The 20,991-nt window shown below is 38.1% G+C and overlaps 1 protein-coding gene across 7 annotated transcripts in view; it reads left to right on the top strand.

The window, feature by feature from the left end:
• GRID1 (glutamate ionotropic receptor delta type subunit 1) overlaps nucleotides 1–20,991 on the top strand; it is a 1,020,611-nt gene that overhangs the window by 795,771 nt on the left and 203,849 nt on the right. For all 7 annotated transcript variants that reach the window (XM_072131335.1, XM_072131336.1, XM_072131338.1 and 4 more), the window contains one exon: nucleotides 10,361–10,414. In XM_072131335.1, the coding sequence (XP_071987436.1) occupies nucleotides 10,361–10,414 (54 nt within the window). The remainder of the gene's footprint in view (nucleotides 1–10,360; nucleotides 10,415–20,991) is intronic.

The raw sequence follows: 20,991 nt of genomic DNA, 5'->3' as shown, positions 1-20,991 counted from the left end.
AATGTGACGTAAATCAAGATCTGCAGTTTACTTTTGTCCAGGCCCCTAAACAAATCAAACCTAAATTTCATCAGGATCGGCAAAGTACATATGAATGGGATAGTCCATTGACTCGCTCCTAATAGATGACATCAGGGGAAAAAAGTTGAGGTATGTTGAATTACAACACCCAGGCATATTATTTTCAGAGTAGAGAAGCCACCATTAGAGGTATCTTGCCATGCCATACTTCCTAAATCCCCTGGACTGTCAATGTAATCCTCTAATGTAAGCAGTAATATTAGTATATACCCTCAATTTTGAGATAGATGAGGGGCCTCTTAAGGTATGCCTCAGTGAAATTTATAATTAGACTTTTATTAACCACTGCCTGAGAATTTTGGGCATTTTTTTAAGCACAAGTTTCTTTAGGCTTTAAAACTGGGTTGAGGTCTTCAAAGAATACCTTAATTATTTCCTTTATAAGGCATTCAGTTATAGATTTACTGCCGTTGTTGGGATCATTGTCCCTTTGTGGGATCTAGTTTCAAAAAAGATTTTGCTCTTGAATAGATGGCATCGTAGACTCTAAAATACAGAGAAGTCAATGGTTGACTCTGACTGAAGAAGACAAGGCCTTATGGCTGCATAACAAGTCTAAATCATCGCTAGTCCACCACCATGCTTGATATCTGGGATGAAGTAAATGTGCTCACATGCTTTGGTTTTACTAAATTGTAATGTGTTATGACCATCTAGGAAAGTACCTTTTTCCCATTCTGAAAAACAGAAACTGTTGCGGCTATGTTATTTTTTTTAATTATTATTTATTTGGAAAGAAGACAAATGTCTTTTTCCTAGAAACCTTTTGAAAAAAGCCATACATGGTAAAATTTATTTTTATACAAAAAATACTAATAGAGCCAACTCACTTCTGAAATATCTCTCAATACGTCCACCACAGGGCGACTAATGATAATTGTACTCTGTTTGGAATATCATTTTACGCCGTGCAATTTCTTGACAATCAGTGGTGCTCTGTTCTGAAAAAGAAGTGAACACATATTACATAATTCCAAATAGAATAAAGCAAAGAACACACTCACCAGTCTTTAAAAAGTGATTTTAGTTGTCAAAGATATTAACAAATAAACATGTAATAGAGGAAATGGAGCACATGCAGGTAATTTAGATTTGATGATTGTTACACCCAGTTCAATGCTCTTTTAGGTCTTTAGTTGTATCCTTCAGTTTGTATCTGCCCAAACCAAGAGTGGTCGGATACAGAAGACTGGACCAGGATCCAAGACTGGTTGGACATGTAGGTATTTCCAGTGACGATACAGAGGTAAGGTATAATGGAAAGACTTGCACTGAAAGCAATAGCTGAAGACATAATGGAGATGTCAGCAGAGCCTTAGATAGAGCTTTGTTTTTTTCAATTCACTGGGCATTTTATAATGTCTTTTTCCCCTTTGTATTGTGATACCTGCAAACTGCTTATATAGTGGGGGTTAGACTGATGATCAGCTAATAAAGAGCATTTGATAGGACTCAAATATATATATATGGCACAAAGAAAAAAAATTGAAAAGTGGCGTTTTGGATACATGAAACTAATTAAATGTGAGGATCTAATTTAAATATTTTTTTTATTTGTGCTGTTGTAATTCTGTTCCAAACTTCTCAGTGAGCCGTGTCTTTTATGCCCTCAGAACAAACTTAGATTTTTGCTTGGGTGCCATTTTTGTTCAAATGATAAGCCATCTGTTCAATAGCTCTTCAAGTAATAAATTATTAAGGTTGTTACCTCAGAGCGAATGTAAGGAAAATTGATATAATTAGCTTGTTTGTTATCATGAAAAAAAATCCTTCTCTTTGATGCTTTCTCGAGGGAGGTGAAATACTTAGCGTGGGATTAACATTGTCAAAACTAAAGAATACCTATTTAAAAGATACACTTTTATGTTATTTGCTGTGGACCACATAATTTACAATATATGTCTATGAGAGCAGAAAAACATCTTTTGGGTATCAAACATAAACATCTTTTGGGAGATGACCAAATGTTAATATAACTGTGCTTTATTCTCAACATCAAAATGTTTTATCTATAATTGTTTGAATATTTTTATTCTCTTGTCATTTCTTTAAATGAAAGGAGTAATTTATTTACCACTCCCATATCAGTGTGTATATCCTCTAACATACAACCCTAGTGATATCTAAACAATTTATCAAATGATGGCTTCAGTTAGAGGGATTTATGGGAATTTCAATTAAAAGCCCAATTATCATATGACCACTTCACAGAGCCAACTGTCATTGACTTCTAAAGGCTAAAAAAATATAATCAACAAAACTTTAATGCATGTCGTTACCTAAAGTTCAAAAAAATTTGAAAACAAATGTACAGAAATATGAAAGGTGTAGATTGGTTTATGATAATGATGAAGGTTAAACAATATTGAAACATTTTATTTTTGCATTGTGTATTGGGTTTATGTTCTTCATTTGTTTGTAACCAACACCTTGGAATTGGCTTCAAGAGCAAGTTTCTGAACCAAAGTTTTTATGAAACCTTTGTCTTTTTGTTGCAGTTGTATTCAACCTGAGGTCAGATTGTTTGAAGAAATTAACTTGTACTTGACTTTCTCAGGATTTTCAGCTATCTTCCTGAACTGTTTACTCTACAGAAAGAAATGGTCTAGTTTTATTAAGTTTCTTATGAAAATATCACATTTGTGCTGGATAAACAGTATTCCTACTGAGCAAAGGCTTACTAAAAATAAAACCATGAAACCATAGACTCAGAAACTATTTTTGAATAATATTAATTTAAAGAAATATCCAGACGCTTCGGTTAATAGTCTGAAAATTTTTCAAAATGGCTTTATAAATAATATGTAAACTATTTGATATAAGGGATCAATTTTGTCTGTTTAATCTAGTTATTTAGTGTCTAAATTTTTGGAAGTTATATCCTCTCTAAAAGTATGTGTGGGAGTTAACACCTGATCATTTAATAAATTAATACCTTTACAAAATGTGATGTATTTGTCTGTTAAAGATGTACAGAGCAGGTTCATGGACTGAGCCAGTTCCATACTTAGTAGTCGTTTAACCCTTACAGGACTCAGGACTTTTTTGTTTTTGCATTTCTCTTTTTTACTCCCTTCACTCCAAAAGCAAAAACTTATGTATATAGTCTCACGTATATATAAATGGGTCATCTGTGGGACAAAATGTACTTTTTAGTGGTGCCATTTAATATTCAATGCAACGTATTAAAAAAAAATTCCAACTGCAGTAAAAATTGACAGAAAAACACATTTGTGGCATTTTTTGTGTAGGCTCTTATTTTACAGCTTTTTGTCTGTTCTCCTAATAACACTTCCCCTTAATTCTTTGGGTCCCCCTTAATAAAGATTATTATTATGCTCCTAATTCCTCTACATATCTACTCCAGCAGTATGTGAAAATGTTTCATTCTCCGTTAGAAAATGAGTGTCCTAAACAAGTTATTAATTTCAGTTACTTGCAAGCCCGTCATTTCATTTATTTTAATGGAGGATAACATAAATAAGAATCACTATTGTCCGTTAAGCTTTCCCTTTTGTAGGAGCACATGAGAAGCTGCTTAGATTACAGTGCAATTGGAAATATATATAACAACCCAAAAATTTTTGAAAACTGTTTTCAACAAATAGTCATTGGTGTTATTTTTGATGGATAGAGTGTACTACAAAGATTGTGGTGATGTTAAGTGACCAATTACCAAGCTGAAGATCCACTATAAATAGCAGACAATCCCAACTCCTACCTTTTGTTTGCAGCACAAATTGTACATGATGATCCAGGTGTTGTCAAGTGTCTATTTTTAATTGGATATATATATATATATATATATATATATATATATATATATATATATATATATATATATATATATATAAAACCTTTTTTTCCTTCTTCATTAAGCTTTATGAATAGGGGTGAACTACATTCCTAAAGTGATTTGTCCTCCTCTTTCTCAATTAATAATTAAGTTTAAAATTGGAAGTTTCCACTTGTTGTACCCTACACCATTGTTGCATCCTACACCATTAGTGACTTCTAATATATCTTCCAAGCCCCATTGCTCAATATTATAGTTATGTGGATTTTAGACCACATTAGAGGCTTCTTCATCTGCGCCTGTTACACTTGGAATAAGTGTTTTTATTGCATCTTGCACTTAGAGGGAGAGGAACTGTGTTGAATAATTTGGCACAAAACTCATGGGTTCCTTGCCATGTCTTGATTCCAAGGTAGTTCTTAACATAATCTATGCAGAGTGTTATGAGACAAATGGCAAGCTACAATAGCTGTGATAGCAAGAATATGTTCCCATGCCTAACAAGGGCAAGAATCCAAGTAAACTTTTATAGACATTTACTGTACTTTCATCAGCTATGTAGTAGAATATGAAAACAGTCAGCAGATAAATTGATAAGCATTGTGCTAAATGGTGAACAACAAACCATTTAACAAGTATGCACTTGCACAAGTGAATAGCCATTTTGACAGGACAGAAATTCTTGTTATAGGGTTATGACAATTAACAGCTCTAAAGTACTTTTGATGAAAATTTAACACCCAGATTTTTACTTAGAAAGCTTTCTTACATCTTGGAATTGGGTGGTGGACGCCAGGGCAGCATCCAGGAACTCTTTATATACCCACTTCTGACTCCAGTCAGTACCACTGATAAAGTGCTTTCTCTGCTTTGCTGATGGCTGTGTATGCTGACCCATGTTGTGTAATTTGACAATTATTTGCCTTATGTTTTTGTACTTCGCTAGCATCATGATCATTTGACCGAATTTGTCTGACTACGATTGTGTCTGTCTGACTGTCTCTCAGTTTGTTTGTTATCTGTTCTGTGCACATATCCAAATGATGAACTGCTGAGCAGTTGCTCTGGTTTAACACAGGGCCTGGCAAATAGGATGAAGGATGGAAATATGAAGAATGTGGATAACTTCTCTTATCTCATTATATTCAGAGTATTATAGCATCATGAAAGCAATGAAACACTCTGAACTTGATGAGGAGAGTGGCATATTTCACAGACAGATAGCCTAGATGTTAGTAAGAGAAATTGTCCACATTCCTTGTAATTTCCTTCCTTTTTGTTATTAAGGCCCATTGATAGTCTGCATCTAGCCCTCCTTGTCTCTATGCAATTGGCCAATAAGAATAATATAATAAGAATATAAGTTAAAAAATTATTAATGAGCAGTCACTAGTGCACAGATTACAATAAAATGTAAAACCCAAGCTCTTAATGGACTACCGATTATAATGCAACAAATGAAATAAAATAAATGTTTGTTTGTTAATATTAATACTATGGGAGTATTTATTGCATCCTTTTTCTCCTTTTCAACTTTTTCTGGTGCATTGGTAGATCTGCCTTTTTTTTTTTACTCTTAAGGCCCCATTTCACACTGCTATTTAGGGGGACGAATATACAACTGCAAGTTTGTGGCCATATTTATGTCACCATAGATGGCAATAGCTGCCATCCGTGGTATGATAAGCACAAAGATAGAGCCTGCTCTATCACTGGTCATAAGAACACACATGCAGCGCTGCACACCCAAACACATGCGTGCTTGCCAAGGTTACAGCCAGGCTAGCACACGTTAGGCTAAGTTCGCATGTATGTAGCCTAAAACACCCCCCACGTCTCAGTTTTTCTGTGTTGCTCCTGATTTATTACCATAATGCAAATGTCTTAAATTTTTGCAACAAAAAAACAATACACTCCCTTGCAAAAAGTGTGGCATGGGTTCTGCAATTTTTTTTTCAAAGGTACAAATTTTAACTAAACTGAAAATAAATGATACCCTATAAATGCCAAACCAGAACAGGATCTTTAATGGAGGAGGGGGGTGGAAGAGATGAATTACTGTTCTTAACCATTTAGTTAAAAAAGATGAAGTAGCCAACCCTATGAAGTCTTTACATTCTATCTGAAGCTCCTTATCACACAGCACTTTTCTATAAGTATGCATCATGGCAGAAAAAAAAAATCAGGACAAGAGGTGTTAAAAAGCAAAGATTCTCTTCATGTAGAGAAAAAAATATATGAAAAAACCATTTGTGTGAATCTCTATAAAATCAGATAACAAATAAAACATATACAGTATAAGGCTTGCAGCGCATGATAACTCACAGTATCATAGTATATAAGGCCAGAAAAAGATGCAAATACATAACTTTTTTTTACAGTATGTCTAAATTAGCGCTATAATAGCCCGTTTGCATGAGACTGTAACATCTGCCCACTATTTGTAATGCTTTGATGTATTGATCAATAGATACAATGATTAAACTTTTATAAAACAATTAACAACAATTTCTTCGTTCTATCACTTGTTGTGACCTGTTTTTAGCAGATATTGTATGGGTTATAAATATAATATTTATTATTATTGTTCTAAAGAAATATAGTAATCATACACAAAGCAGATTGTAAAGGAAACCTACCATCAGTTTGACTGACAAGCTTGTTTCTTTTTGCATTAATTGGAAATGTATTGCACTTTTAGTTCATAGAGAGAGGTCATATTTGCTACAAAAAGTACTTTTAAGAAATATGTAAATGAGCTGGAGGCACTCAGGCTGACGTCACCTGAGTGCCACTCGGCATCACCAGGTTTTAATTAATGCATGCCTCCCACTGTACCAGTATATCCTCCTCCCGGACGAGGAGCTAGGAGAGAGCACACATCCTGCTCTCCCCACGTCCCGGCTCTGACGTCACCCCACAAGCTCCTTGGCTGGGAGCAGGAGGTAAGATTAATAAATTAAGGGGCATAACAATTTAAAACTCGCCAATGCCAAGGGAATAAACTACTTTTAAAAAATATGTAAAAATGTCTGCCCTTTATATGCTAAAAACAATTCCAATTAGTGTATAAAGAAACAAGCATGTAATGCTGGACATCTACCATCAGTCAAACTGATGGTAGATGTCCTTTAAATAAAGCAAGGTTTTTGTTTTAATACTTGAATTAAAAATGTGTTCTCTAGAGAAAGCAGATCATTTGCAAACAGCCTCCAGCATTCCAGATAAAAATAGCTTTCAAAGTCTTTGTGTATATCCAACCATCTTGTTCTTTTTATATTGTTTGCTATTTGCACAGGAATGTGCCTTCAGGCGGTACTGAGCCCAAGTATCCTTATGTTTACAAAGCATTGTGCACTGACCTGTCTTTTGACTCACTTTTGCATGATATACGTTCTGTACCTTGATTCTCATCCAGCACAAAGAACACTTATCGACCCAGTAAAATTGTCATACTAGCCATTTAATATGTTGATGATGAAATATGCATTTTGTTTACCAATTAAAGCTAATTCCTTTTAGTGAATGACAAAGATGCTTAAAATGAATAAACTGTTTGATCAAACTACATTAACTTAAAACAGCGCTCCATGTTTTCAGCTATATTCAGGTTACAAGACAACCCTTACAAAAATCGATGTGCCATAAGGAAGCACTTGTGTTTACAACCATATTTAACCATTTTAGTTTTTACCGGAAATATTGAGGTTACATATTAGGGGAAAAAAGGGATAGAATGGGTTTATCGACTTTTTCACAAGAGTAAACTTAAAAGTAGCAGTGAATAATTGGAAGAAATAAGTGAGCATGTCTGTGATTTGAGGTATTTACAAATTTGGAGTACTGCATATGACTAAAATACGGGTGTTTAATAAGCGAATAGACCTCTTCAAATAACGGATGTGTCATAGGGGTGTGTGTAGAAATGGGGGTGGATGGTAATTTGATTAAGACCAGTGTATTCTTGTGAATTTCGATATATTCCTGTATGTAATTAATTTTTCACTAATTGCACAAACACACGGTGGGGTGGATGTGGGGGTGCGGGGCAGAGGTTACCCTCTCCTTGTGAGTGTAGATATATTCTATATTCTGCTTTTGGCTAATTCCTTGACCTTGTATGGACTTGTTCTAAACTGGGACCATAATGGAATAAAATACAGAACATTCCTTTAACAATGGATGTAGATGATAATTGAATATGGGAACATTAGTTTTAGCTAGATCATTATCTTTCAATATGAATAGTGCACGGAATAATATAATAATAAAGGGATTGTTTCTGGTTACGTAAATTTACATTTTGTCAGAAGTTGTGGAGGCTCCAGTAGAGAGAAGTAATAATTGGCAATAGATTTAAAATCTTGTTTATTTATTTATTTTTTCTCACTCATTCCAAGCAGGGTGTGGGTGAAATTGGAGAGAACTTTTTTGATTTTCTCCTTTGATTATTTTGCAAATGCCTAAAGGGGTTGACCACTTTCAGAAAATAATTGTTATTGTTTGTATAATGAAACGTTTTGCAATTTTCCAATATACTTTCTATATCAATTGCTTATGGTTTTCTAGATCTCTGCTTGCTCTCCTGCTATAGGAGGCTTCTATGTTTACTTTAAGTAGATTGAAATCTGTCCATGGTCATGGGATGTCACACAGGTGCACAAACCGTTATTATCACAGAGAGTAATCAGAGCCGTGTGATACTAACAGCTTCTGCCCCTGCATGTCTATCACAAGACCATGGACAGCTTTCTATCCACTGGAAGTAAACATTGAAACTTTCTATAACACGACTGCAAGCAGAGATCTAGAAAACAGTGAGGAAATTGATAAACAAAGTATATTAGAATTTTTTTATAACTTTTCATTACACAAGCAATAAAAATTATTTATTGAAAGTGGACACACCTTTAGTTCTAAGAATTGTAGTAGTTACAGAAGACGTTATTATATTCTTAATTCTATATCTATGTTTATTCTATATCTATTAGTAAAGACAATTTAAATTAAAAAATGATTAATTGATTTTAATCTAAATAAACGTAAAGGGGTGTTCCCATCTGGGTATTCCCATTTAATTTAATTCAACCTCCATATGCATATATTTCTTCAAATGGATATTATTACAAAACATTGTGTAAAGATAAGTTCCCAAAAACGTAGCCATGTTGCCCCTTGGAAATGAGATAGAAGTCTTTGGATATAACCAACCCCACACAAGAAGTGGTGGCCACACATGTTCTATTGAGGCCAGCCAGAGCACCTGGAATCAGCAGTCATTACCACAGAATGGCTGTGTGACATGCAGTAGCTCCTAGACATTACATATGCAAAAACAAGGGACAACATGGCTACATTTATCAGAAATTTTATATTTATTCTTTATACATGAACATTCTTTTATTTATATGGAGAAGAAGAAATGTAATTTTATGCTGGGTGAATTAAAATAAATGCACACTTGAGAATACTCCTTTAAAATAGGGCTCATTATCTACAGCTGTATTCAGATAGCTAGACCTACCCACAAAAAAGGGATGTGGTGTAGGGGTGTGTTTAATATGTAGTAAAGTGCATAGAGAGTCATATTTTCCCTCATTTACATTTGCAATATAGCTAAGTGGTAAATGGATTGGGGAGCCCTCTTCATGGTATAACAGTAAATCCCAGAAGTGAGCTCCAGTGAAAATGCTACAAGTTTCTATGATATGCATGTCTATTTAAAGAAAATGACCCATCTGTAATTTTCATGGCAGTGTACAGTATTATACTGTATTAACAAAGCCAGTAATATATCAGATTAATACAATGAACCAATCTGTACGTGTTATAAATTGTTAATGTACCATAGCTCACATTTTACTCTTCATTATAACCAAATAGAAAAAAGAGATATCTATATTTTGTCTGAAATCATTTTCATTTTCTAATTTATGAAGTTTGAGGCTACAAAATTGAGATTACACATGTATCATAATTTTTTTTTATCTTTTACTAAAAAGTAAATGTCCTTATAAGGCAATAAAGCAGTTGTGGTGCACCTATGTGACAGGCTTGTCAAGCAGGGACAATATTGAGTGTTCTGTACAGTGTATTGTATTTAAAGTACAGATGTGGGTGTCAAAAGACAGGCAAACCTGGTGTATATGCTAGATTGGGAAATGTGATTGACATCATAAAATAAATATGTATCCAAGACAATGTGCTGTGATTTCTAGCCCACTGTTTAATTGTGCTGCACAGCCGCGGCTGCAATGGTAAAAATTAATTATCTCAGTGTGCAAAGAAACAACAGTAACCATTCAAACCACTACAAGTAACACGGAGTGACGAAAGAAACAGTCACAAGTCTCCATTTCTCCTTTTAGATGTAGTGAAATGGGATCACATTTTAAGATGTTAACACAGCAAAATTTTGGAGGCTTGATGAAAATTTTAAGCAAATTTTTATAATTAATGCGTTCTTTTTTTATTATATTTTAGGCCGTGGAAACAAATCTTGCTTCCAAGGACAGCCACTGGGTATATGTTAATGAGGTAAGAATGAATGTTCCATATGTATTGTAGTTATCGGAAGAGGGAGGAGTTTAGCTAGATTAAAAGTTTAAATCATGCTCTTATAATTTACATTTTTAAAAATGTTTTTTGATTTTTATTTCAGTTTTGTATACTGTTATCTATGTATAAAAATCCTGCAGTCTTCACACTTGTTACTAAACCTCATAGTAGTATGACACTTTATGTTATGTACACTTAACTGATCAGGGTAACAATGAAAGATGACACTTCTTTTGAAGAATCTAACATTCACTATAGATGTGGGAACAGGACATTACAGAACATAGCTAAAAAGCTCTCCTACAGGACAACAGACACTGTGCCATTGTCATATGTGCAGTGTCTGAAATATCAATAGGTAGACAATGATTTAATTGGTTGGCAATATACTCTTTGGGCATCAACACTTGGTTGTTAAAGGTAGAGCATGTCCTAGTCTTAACGTTTTTTCACGGATAACTCATAAACTATATTTTCTGAGGATCCATTAAAAAAAGATTAAAGACTGATTTTTACAGCTGATTTTGCCCATATCCATATCCAAGTAGCCTAAAACGCTGCAGACCAACTTCAAAGGGTACTCCCACCTCACTAAGTTTAGTTTAATCAATCCCTAACACAAAGAAAAATATCCTCAATTTATTGTTTTTCTACATACCCATAATATACTGTAAAAAGGGCTTACCTGCCCCCTTGCAACGGCCCTGTATTGACATAAGATATGGCCACTGACGCTTGTCAGCAGCGGTGGCTGGGCAGGCACCTGGGAACCAGGAAAATGTGAATGTGCATAGCCAGCGCATCCACGGTTCACATATGCCAGCCACCTCACCAGCTAGAAAAGGACGGCTGCCAGGCACAAGTGATTAGAGGCCAGGCACCCCCACCTCTTATTTATCACTTTACTTTAGGCGCAATGTTAGATATGGGCAATTACTTGTGATCCTCCTACAAGCTCCTATCTGTTTCTCTCCCACACCCCAGCATGAAGATTACTCTCACAGCAGAGCCCGGGTGTGTGACACCCTGCACCCAGTGATCTCCTCAGCAGTGGCTCCTCCTGCTTCCCCCCTGTAATTGTGGCCATCCTCCTCCTCGGACACCAGTGTGGTCATCCTGCTACAAGGAGCACTTCTCTGTACTATTGCAGCTCCCACTCACTGCTCTAATGTCCTGCTCTGAAATGCTATGATTATTATGAATGATTATTAAGATCAGAAAAAGATCTGGATTGGTAGGATAAATGAGGAAACATGGTTATTTTTCCTGCACAGCTAGTTTGGTGTCTGCAAAACTGGTGCAAAAACAATGTGGCAATAAGAAAAGGTGCAGAAAAAACAAGTGATACATCTGGCCCTTGGTCTGCCTATTGCCTGGATGTAACATCCCATCTAACAGGCTAACTGTCACTGAAGTTCCCATAAGGTTTTAGCTGTATAATATATCTGACACACACCATATGTAGAGAGGGCTAAGCATACAGCCCTTACTGCTGCATGATATATAAAGTTGTACATCAGTATGGAATTGGTTAAAAATAGAACAATGGGGCACATTTACTAAGGGCCTTGCGCCAGTTTTCTGTCAGACTTTGCTTGTTCTTTTTGGTGCAAACTGCTTGCACACATGACCCTTTTGGGGTGTTGCTGCACTAGGCATCATGCAACATAAATTAGGGGCATTCCGATGCTCATTCGGACCGTGCGCCAGATTTAACATGCAGAGTCAGACAGAATTGTGTTGCACGCTCCATGTTAAAGGTGCACCTAAAAAAAAGTGGTGCACTCTGTTGGAGAAGCGCAGGGGGCGCACGTAGTGCTCTAAGTATATGTGCCCCATGTTATTATGACAACTGAAAATACTAAACATATATTCATGTTATTTTTTCTAAAACTGGTATAATTTATAAAAAAATGTTATTGACAAATGAAGGCACATGTAACTTTAGTTGATGTCCTGTTAACAACAAGGAGTTTGTAATTGTTGTGCTTTAGCTAAACAACCTATTCTGATTTACATATGCCGTGAACTCATCCATCCAGACCTCATGATAGTAGACAGAATACTTTAATGTAGAATGAGCTCCCTCCGGCACAAATTAATAGACTGCTGCCAAGTCATTTACCAGTGTATTTAGTCTTCTTTCCCTTTTATTAGACCTTCTGAGAGCAGCTCTAGTTCCTAGCCAGGTATATTAATTTATTAGCTGTTGTTTTCAAAGCCTAATGTGTTCTTCGAGCATTTTTTATATAGTATAGTGTGAAGAACAGCTAAAGAGCATCTTAACTTGGATAAACCATCATTAACAGGAGATTGGTGAAGAAGAGCCTGTTTTGTTCATCCATAAAATAAAACCTTTTTAGTCATTAAAGACTGGATTGAATCGCACATCACATTTTAGAGCAAAAAGAAAAACTTACAGATTTCAATAATTAATAAAGAAACAAATAAGCTTGTAAGGTCTCCAATATAAGGGGTCAGGCTAAGATAATGAGGCTCCTCTTGATCCTTTGTAAGACACATTAGGAGATGTATCACACCTGATGTGCATGATTTTGCATCCCAAGAGTCACATGTCTGTAATTTCTCATGCCAAAATCTGATGAATATATGAAAATTTGTCATTTCCAAGCAGATTTTGGTGCTAAGACTGGAGCAAATATATCATTAACAGCTTATTAACTTTTAATAAATTCTCCCCACAATATCCTACACTACCCAACATGATAGATGCCAGGCCTGATGGCACTGACAGCATGCCACAGCCCTATTTTTGTTGCAACCAGTTGACTTCCCTACCTGGTCCTATGAGCTTTCCTAGAGATAACTGGCTAAGATGTAAGGTACAATTACAATTTCAATTGGCTTCTCTTTGCTCACCTCTTACACTGATTCTTTTAACCCCGCACCTTCCTGACAGCATTGCAACATCTGGGTTTAAAGTCTGGGTCCAGGCAGGTATTTTCCAGATTAGGGATTTGCTACATCCTCTCAGCAGTAATTGAGAAGCATATTCATGTGGCATGGCAAACATAAGGTGATGTTTCGGCACAGACAGCCTTTGTTAAACAGAGGAGGGGGGTATGGATGAAAAGCTGTTCAGCAATATCCCCCCATGGCTCTGATTTACAAAGGCTGTCTGTGACCAAAAGTCACGTTATGTTTTCTGTGCCACTTGAATAAAAATAACCGCCAGCATCTAGTTAAAGAAGTGATTCCGTTTATTACTAATCCTCTTTCTATCACAGTTTGTCTCACTGACAGAAACAGGACAGAGCAGGATGAGTCATAACTCTCCTGCTTTTGCCCTTCCTATTCATCAGTGTTCAGACATGTAAACAAAGAACAATGGGGAGTTTGTAGGCAGCATTAAAGTAAGCATCAGGACTGCTGAATCACTTAATGAACATTCAGGGCTAATTAATAAGGCTGAAAACTTTATGTAAAAGAGTAGCCAGACCCTTTAAGTCTGAATTTTGCAATGTATACATGTAGGTAAAATATCTGTTCAAGATTCCCATAAAATCTTCCAATAGTTTTGTTTTCCCTTTAAAAATGTAAATTACTGCAATAGTGAAGAAAAAATGAATTATTATTATTTATTATTTTATTGTTTTTGTTTTGCTTTACAAACCCTATTCTGTGAAAATAAGCTTCCTTTTCATGCTCAAGTTTATTGTCCCTCACATTCTATTTTTCACTTATTGCTGTCCAGTGCACATGGAATAATATCCAGAGTGTCTGTTTCCTGTTGATTTGGATGTTTCCTGTTGGGACTGCCGAGCTTCATTGGTTGGAGATCTGCACTCAATTCTTTGCTCCAGAAGCTTAAAATGAATTTTTCCTGTGGAGGAGAACAGATTTATTTTCTCCACAAGTATAGACTAGATATGTGGGCCACGATTAATATTGTTGTTTACTTTAACTCTCTGTAATAATGTGCCATGGAAGAAATAAAATCAGAACATCTGATGGGTTTATATATGTTTCTATTATTTTAGAAAATGTTAACCTTTAAATGGCAATGTGAGACCAACTATTTCTCCCCAACCAATTATACTTAGCCACTTGTTACACAAGGCACATTTCTCTCCTGGAAGCTACCTGAGCAAAAGTCTTTTTTCCATCATTTCTATTATTTAACCGTGTTGTGGCCAAGATCCTATGTTCCCTGTCCTGATCATTTGCCTGCATTACAGATTATGTATGAGCTATGTCTGTCATGACCTTGGCCTAGGTCGTTTCAAGGAAGATGGAGACCCCTGGAAGGCACAAGGGTGACACTGTCAGCCAAAGTGAGAAAATATAGTAATTCCATGTCTGTGATTTCTAGAATATGGCATCTTTACAACATCACAAACTCATTTAAGTCCCCCAAGAAGGCTAATTGCTCTCAAAAGACAAATGCAAGAGAGTACAAGATAATTCAGAGAATCTACATTAGTAATCATTTCAACCCTTTAGCTAGAATTGCTTGCCAGTTTAGCATTGAATAGGGTAAGAATCTGTCTCATCACACAGTGTCATGACATCTTACTAGTAGAACGAATCAAAAAGCTAGACTTACCTTTGCTGAGGATCATGCTGTGTGGACAGAGGAGACGTGTTTCACAATTCATTTTAAAGAAATGTTTAATTTATTTGGGTCTAATTTAAAACAGTGCGTTCTTCAACAAACTGAGGAAAGACTGAAACCAACATGTGTAAATATATCAGTGAAAGGTTGTGGAGGAAGTGTCTTGGTTTGGGGAATGTTTCCACCAGCAGGAGTTGGACCACTTATTCAGCTACAATGCAAGTGTCTATCAGAACTTTCTTCAAAAAGGTTCCTTTCTTGCATTCTTCACTCCATAAGCCAGCATTTTTTTTATGCAGGACAATGCCCCCTTTCACAAAGCAACAGTGAAATAGCCAGAGCAGAGTCCTGATCTAACCCCAATAGAAAACCTCTGAAAAATCTTTGGTGACAAAGTTATGGCCAAGAATCCCACAACAGTCATAGAGCTGAAGTCATTTAAAGGACACCTGTCATCAGGTCTCTGCCACTAGTCCTGTCACTACTACCTGTTGGAGCAGCTCACAAGGATCCCATCCCAGCCTTTATCTAGTTATTTCATACATTATTCATTGTAAAATCATCTATTTTTTATCATGTAAATGAGGCTGGTCACATGGTCAGAGGCAGTGATGTCACCCCTGTTACCCCTCCCATCTCCTCCCCCTTCTCATGTCTGTGTGTAATGTATAGTAAAGCATGGCTAGTGTGTGTGCTGCATCTGCCGGCATGCTGCATCCTCCTAATATACAGGTGAGAGACACAGACATCAGCTACACATGTACCTGACATGTTCTGCTGTAACATGGCTGCCTGGAGCTGCTGTATCTCTCCTATACACACACAGGCTGCAGGGGGCGTGGCCACCAGCACTAGGAAGCACATCATTATACAGCCTCACATCATTATTCAGGCTGTCAGTCAAGCACTGGGGGTGTGGCTGTGCCTCCCACTCATGAATAGAGTGAACAGCTTGAATATGCTAATGCTTCATTGGACATTTCACAGCTTTAGGACCTCATTGCTTAGGTTTACAGGCATGTAGAGGGACAATGAAGGGATAGAGGCAATGCTCTCTAATGGTTGTTTATGAAAATATATTTAGTTTAGGGGGGTTATTTTGCATGACGGGTTCTCTTTAAAGCAAAGACCTGTAACACTTCTATTACTTGGTGACTGCTGTTACCATTTAGTAAACCTTCAGTGACTGCTGTAAATGTAGTTATAAATCTTTCTCTGTCCTACTCTAACTATGGGTAAATCATTTTATTGAAAGTACTGTGCATAGAAAATATACAACACACGCAATGCTTGCGCAGAAATAATTTACAGAATGCAGATTAAAACAAAATTTCAATATTTCACAGGAAATAATGTGTCACATTTTATAAGTGTATCTTAATAATTGTTAGGCTAGTGCAAGAGTAAACCATAACATCAAAGAACAACTGAAAATGAGGGGATTGACAAATACAAAGGGTATAACAGTAGGGAGTTCAGGGGGGTAACAAGGACTAAGTAATGACAATTAAATATCTCCTAAAGAGAGCCAAGAGGTCATGGCTGCAGATGTCTGGAATGTGAACCAAGGAGACCAAACCTTATGAAATGTGGTGATTTTATTGTTATCTAGAGCCGTGAGCTCCTCCATTCTCACGATATGGTTGAGATAATCTACCAATTCTGCCCTGGACGGTGGAGAAGGAGACCGTCAATGGCGTGCTATAACTGTACGAGCTGCACTCAAAAGTGTTTAAGAAGCCCCTTTTTAGCTTTTGTAACATAATAAGGAAATAACAATAGTAAAGCTAATTCTGGGGAAGTGGAAATCACCTCCCCACTCCCAACAGGTATGCAATTGCGATCCTGTGTCGGAAAGGCATCGCCAACATGATTCGTCCACCTCAGGGTAGATTTTATGCAGCACTGTAGGGCATCTATACCACCTGGAAAGTATCTTAAAATTCCTTTCCTCACACCTCCCAGAGATCGAGGATTGATGGGTCATGGTGGGAATTTTCATCCTCTCATCTTCAGAAAAGGATACTCCACGGTCCTCTTCCCATTTAACCAAGTAAGTCGGAGGCGATATAGAGTCAATGGGGGTCATTTACTAAGGGCCGATTCGCGTTTTTCCGACGTGTTACCCGAATATTTCCAATTTGAGCCGATTTCCCCTGAATTGCCCAGGGATTTTGGCGCACGCGATCGGATTGTGGCACATCGGTGCTGGCATGCACGCAACGGAAATCGGGGGCATGGCCGAACGAAAACCCGGTGGATTCGGAACTTGCACTTACCTTCACTCCAGTGCGTTCCGATGCTTTTCAGCGCAGCAGCGCCACCTGGTGGACGGCGGAGGAGCTACCTTAATGAATCCCGGCCGGACCCGAATCCAGCCCAGAGAATGCGCCGCTGGATCGCGAATGGGCCGGGTAAGTCCCATCTGCCCCATTGTCCCCTCCTCTGTCTCTGAACAGTGCGTAAACACAGGAAATTGTAAGTGAAGGGGGAGTGGGTTGGATACAACCCTGAGAGGAAGATAAGGTCGCCAGTGGTTGTAGACCCTGTTCTGTAACAATGTCTCTTATCCGTATAATAGTAGGGGCAGTCGGGAATAGAGAAGAGAGCCTACATAGAGATATATTGAGAGTGGGGTAAATGATATGGGTGTCAAAGGGCCCATAAGAGGGGATAAAGGCCACCGCAATAGTATGCGATCCCACATCTCTGTCCAATGCTTCAGGAAAATACCCTCCTGCGGCAATTTAGGGCGAATATTAGAAGGTAAACACACAAGAACAGACGGTGGGATCGGTGACATAGAAGCTAGTTTTTGTACCCATAACTTTGTACTAGAGTTGTGGTGAAAGTCCAAAATGCAAGTACTGATCACTGCCTTATGGTACAACTCCAAGTTCGGCAGGCCAATTCCTCCTCTAAGTTTGTGGCATGTCAAAAAAGAATAGTGAATACGGGGTCGTTGCCCTTTCCAAACAAATCTAATGATCTGGCTTCTAAGCTTACTGAAGAAAGATCTTGGTAACGGTATCCGCAGTGCTTGAAAAATGTATAAAACCAGAGATTTCATCAGTTTATCATAATTAGAGGAGTACAGGTCCTCAGTGTCTGCTGTCAGGTTAACTCCCAGATATTTAATGGAACTGCCACCATCTTTAAAAGTAAAATTAGCTCTAATGGAGGCCCAAGATGTCTCAGAAATGGAAATATTCATTATTATAATAAATTATTATTTACTCATCTTCATTTTGAAATTGCTTAGGGATCCAAAGGTTTCAAATTCTGCTAATATGTTAGGGATAGATATGTGAGGGGTGGAAATATATAGTAATAGATCATTATATACTGATAATTTACAATGCTGACCGACCTTAATACCAACTATGTCTGGATTCCCATGTAAGACAACCGCAAGATGTTCCATTGTAAGAGCATTGTAAGGCGTGTTAAAAATACGGAATGGGTCAGACAAAGTCCCATTCACTTTGACCTGGGCTGAAGGGCGGCTGTAAAGGGCCATGAAATGCCTGAGCATGATTGGACCTATACCAATTCCTTCCAGAGTAGCTCTAAGGAAATACCAACTGACCATATCAAATGCTTTCTCAGCATCGATGGATAGAAGGCATAATGGGACTACCCTAGATTTGGCAAGTTTGGTCAGGGCAATTGTTTTTAGGGTTGACCTGACCTGACCTGGTCAAGATGGATTATCTTGGGTAGTAAGAATTTCAGCCTAGTGGCTATTATTTTACAATATCATTTCAGATCTATATTGATCAAGGAGATATACCTGAAGTTGCCAGGTCCTTCCCAGGTTTAGGGAGAATGGAGAAATGCGCTTGTAGGGCCTGCGAGGGGAAAGGTCCCTCCCTTCGCTATGTAATTAAAAATCTCTCAGCATGGTAGGGGATAGAGTCTCTGAAAAAATCATAAAAAATCTGGAAGTAAATCTACCTGGACCTTAGCTTTTGCCATTTTTAAGTTCTTTTATAACAAAATATAGTTCCTGGGGGGTGGAATCTGACTCCAGCTGTGTGATATCCTCCTCTGAAAAAGAATGCAGACCATGAGTCTAAGTGGTACCCGGTTTTCACCAGAGCCCGCCGCAAAGCAGGTTGGACTAGCTGCAGCTAATCGTTCCACAGGCGTGACTTGTCTGCAGTGTCTGCCAAGGTCGAGGTACAGAAATGGCAGACAAACTCGTGGTCAGGGCAGGCACAAGGTCAGGGTAGGAGGCAGAGATGCAACGTCAGAGTTCCTGGGTACACAGCAAACAGCAGCAAGGCGGAACACTGGTAACACAGGAACACGGAGGGACTCAGGTAGCTCACAAACGCAGGGGACACAGGAACGCAGGAGACACAGGAACACAGGGTAATCGCTATGGAGCTTGCTCTGAGGCACAACGATCCGGCAAAGCAGGAAGGAAAAGGGGAAGTGTTCAACCAGCCCACCAATCAGCGGTGAGCTGGCCCTTTAAATCTCTAGAAGACGTGCGCACGGAGCTGGGCCAAGGATCCGGAACAGGGAGTGTGAGTGGCCCTGTGAGCCCCAGTGACAATGGCTTACGGGGAGTGGGAAACACTGAGAGAGAAAGGAACACCGGGGCGTGATCAGACCATTTAAGCTGCCCTATGTGTTCTTTAGTGGCCAATTCTAAAGGTGGGTGACTAATAAATATCATGTCTATTCTACTGTACCACCTATGAGCCACAGAGTAGAAAGAGTAATCTCTCATTTGAGGATTTAGTGTTATCCGGGAGTCTACTAAAAGTCATTTTTGGAGTTCTTTTCTGAGTCTACGCACCACTGCGTAGGAAAGAGATGACTTACTTGGGGAAGTATCAACCAAACAATCCCATGCCCAATTGAAATCCCCGGCCAAGATGATCTGGGAGGAGTCAGCAAATGCATCCAAAGACGCCAGGGCCTCTAATGCGAAGGCTAAATGCCCTGAATTATGGAAGTACATGTTAGCCAAAGTATAACATTTAGCTGCATATGAGATTTTTACAAATAAATACCGACCCTCAGGATCACTGCAAGATTCCAACACTGTTGGGGAAAGGGAATAATAAAATCCAATGGAGAACACCCCCCACCCCCCGTGGAGCGTCCATATAAACCTGGAGCATGTAGCCAAGTGGTATAATAACGATCACTGAAATGTGGGGTTTTATCTCGTTTAGAGTGGGTCTCCTGTAACATCACAATCTTAGCATGGTTCTTATGCAGAGAATTAAGTATCTGAAGTGTCGCTTCCAAGGTCATTGTATCTTTTCACATTAAACTGTTAAGTCAGCCATCATAGAAATAGTAAGAAAAGGAGCATACCTATGTTACGCATTACACCTAGTCCTAAACTAAAAGGTATATGGACCATGGAAAAGGGAAGAGGGAAAAGAAAGACAGAGGAAGACAAGACAAGCCAGACATAAAGAGTAGAAACTAAATTTGCATTATCTGCACTGATACTCCTGTCTGAGGAATAGATTTCCTGTAAACCAGTGATGGAACCTGCCAACGCCTGAGCATCAGTCTGGGGACGTAGAAGCATATGGTGAGCGATAGCCTCCCTACTTCCAAACTCCAAAAAAGTCCCCTCCTTATTTGAAAAAATATGAAACATTTGAACCATCATCAATGGCACAAGGCTCAAACGACCTCACAACACCTAAGGAGGATATAGATCTTAATATACAAGGTAGAGGCCCCCTTCATAGATCAAGGAAGAAGAAGGTTCCCCCCCCCCAACCAATAAGGCATCACAGCATTTTAACTTATGCTAGCGAACCCAGAAAGCGAACATGAGCCAAATGAACGGTGATAATCACCGCTGTACTCTAATCAAGTGGTCCCAGGAGAGTTCACATTAGAGTGCCTTTTCGTAGGCCGTTTCTGGGATATTGACCACTGCTCTTGTTGAGCTAACTCAACTCAGGAGTTGTGGTATCACTGGCCAGTCCGGGATAGCAAT

This window comes from Engystomops pustulosus, chromosome 11 (assembly GCF_040894005.1).
Source record: "Engystomops pustulosus chromosome 11, aEngPut4.maternal, whole genome shotgun sequence".
NCBI lineage: Eukaryota > Metazoa > Chordata > Amphibia > Anura > Leptodactylidae > Engystomops > Engystomops pustulosus.
The sequence above is the reverse complement of the archived record's forward strand: the minus strand, read 5'-3'. Positions and strand labels throughout refer to the sequence as shown.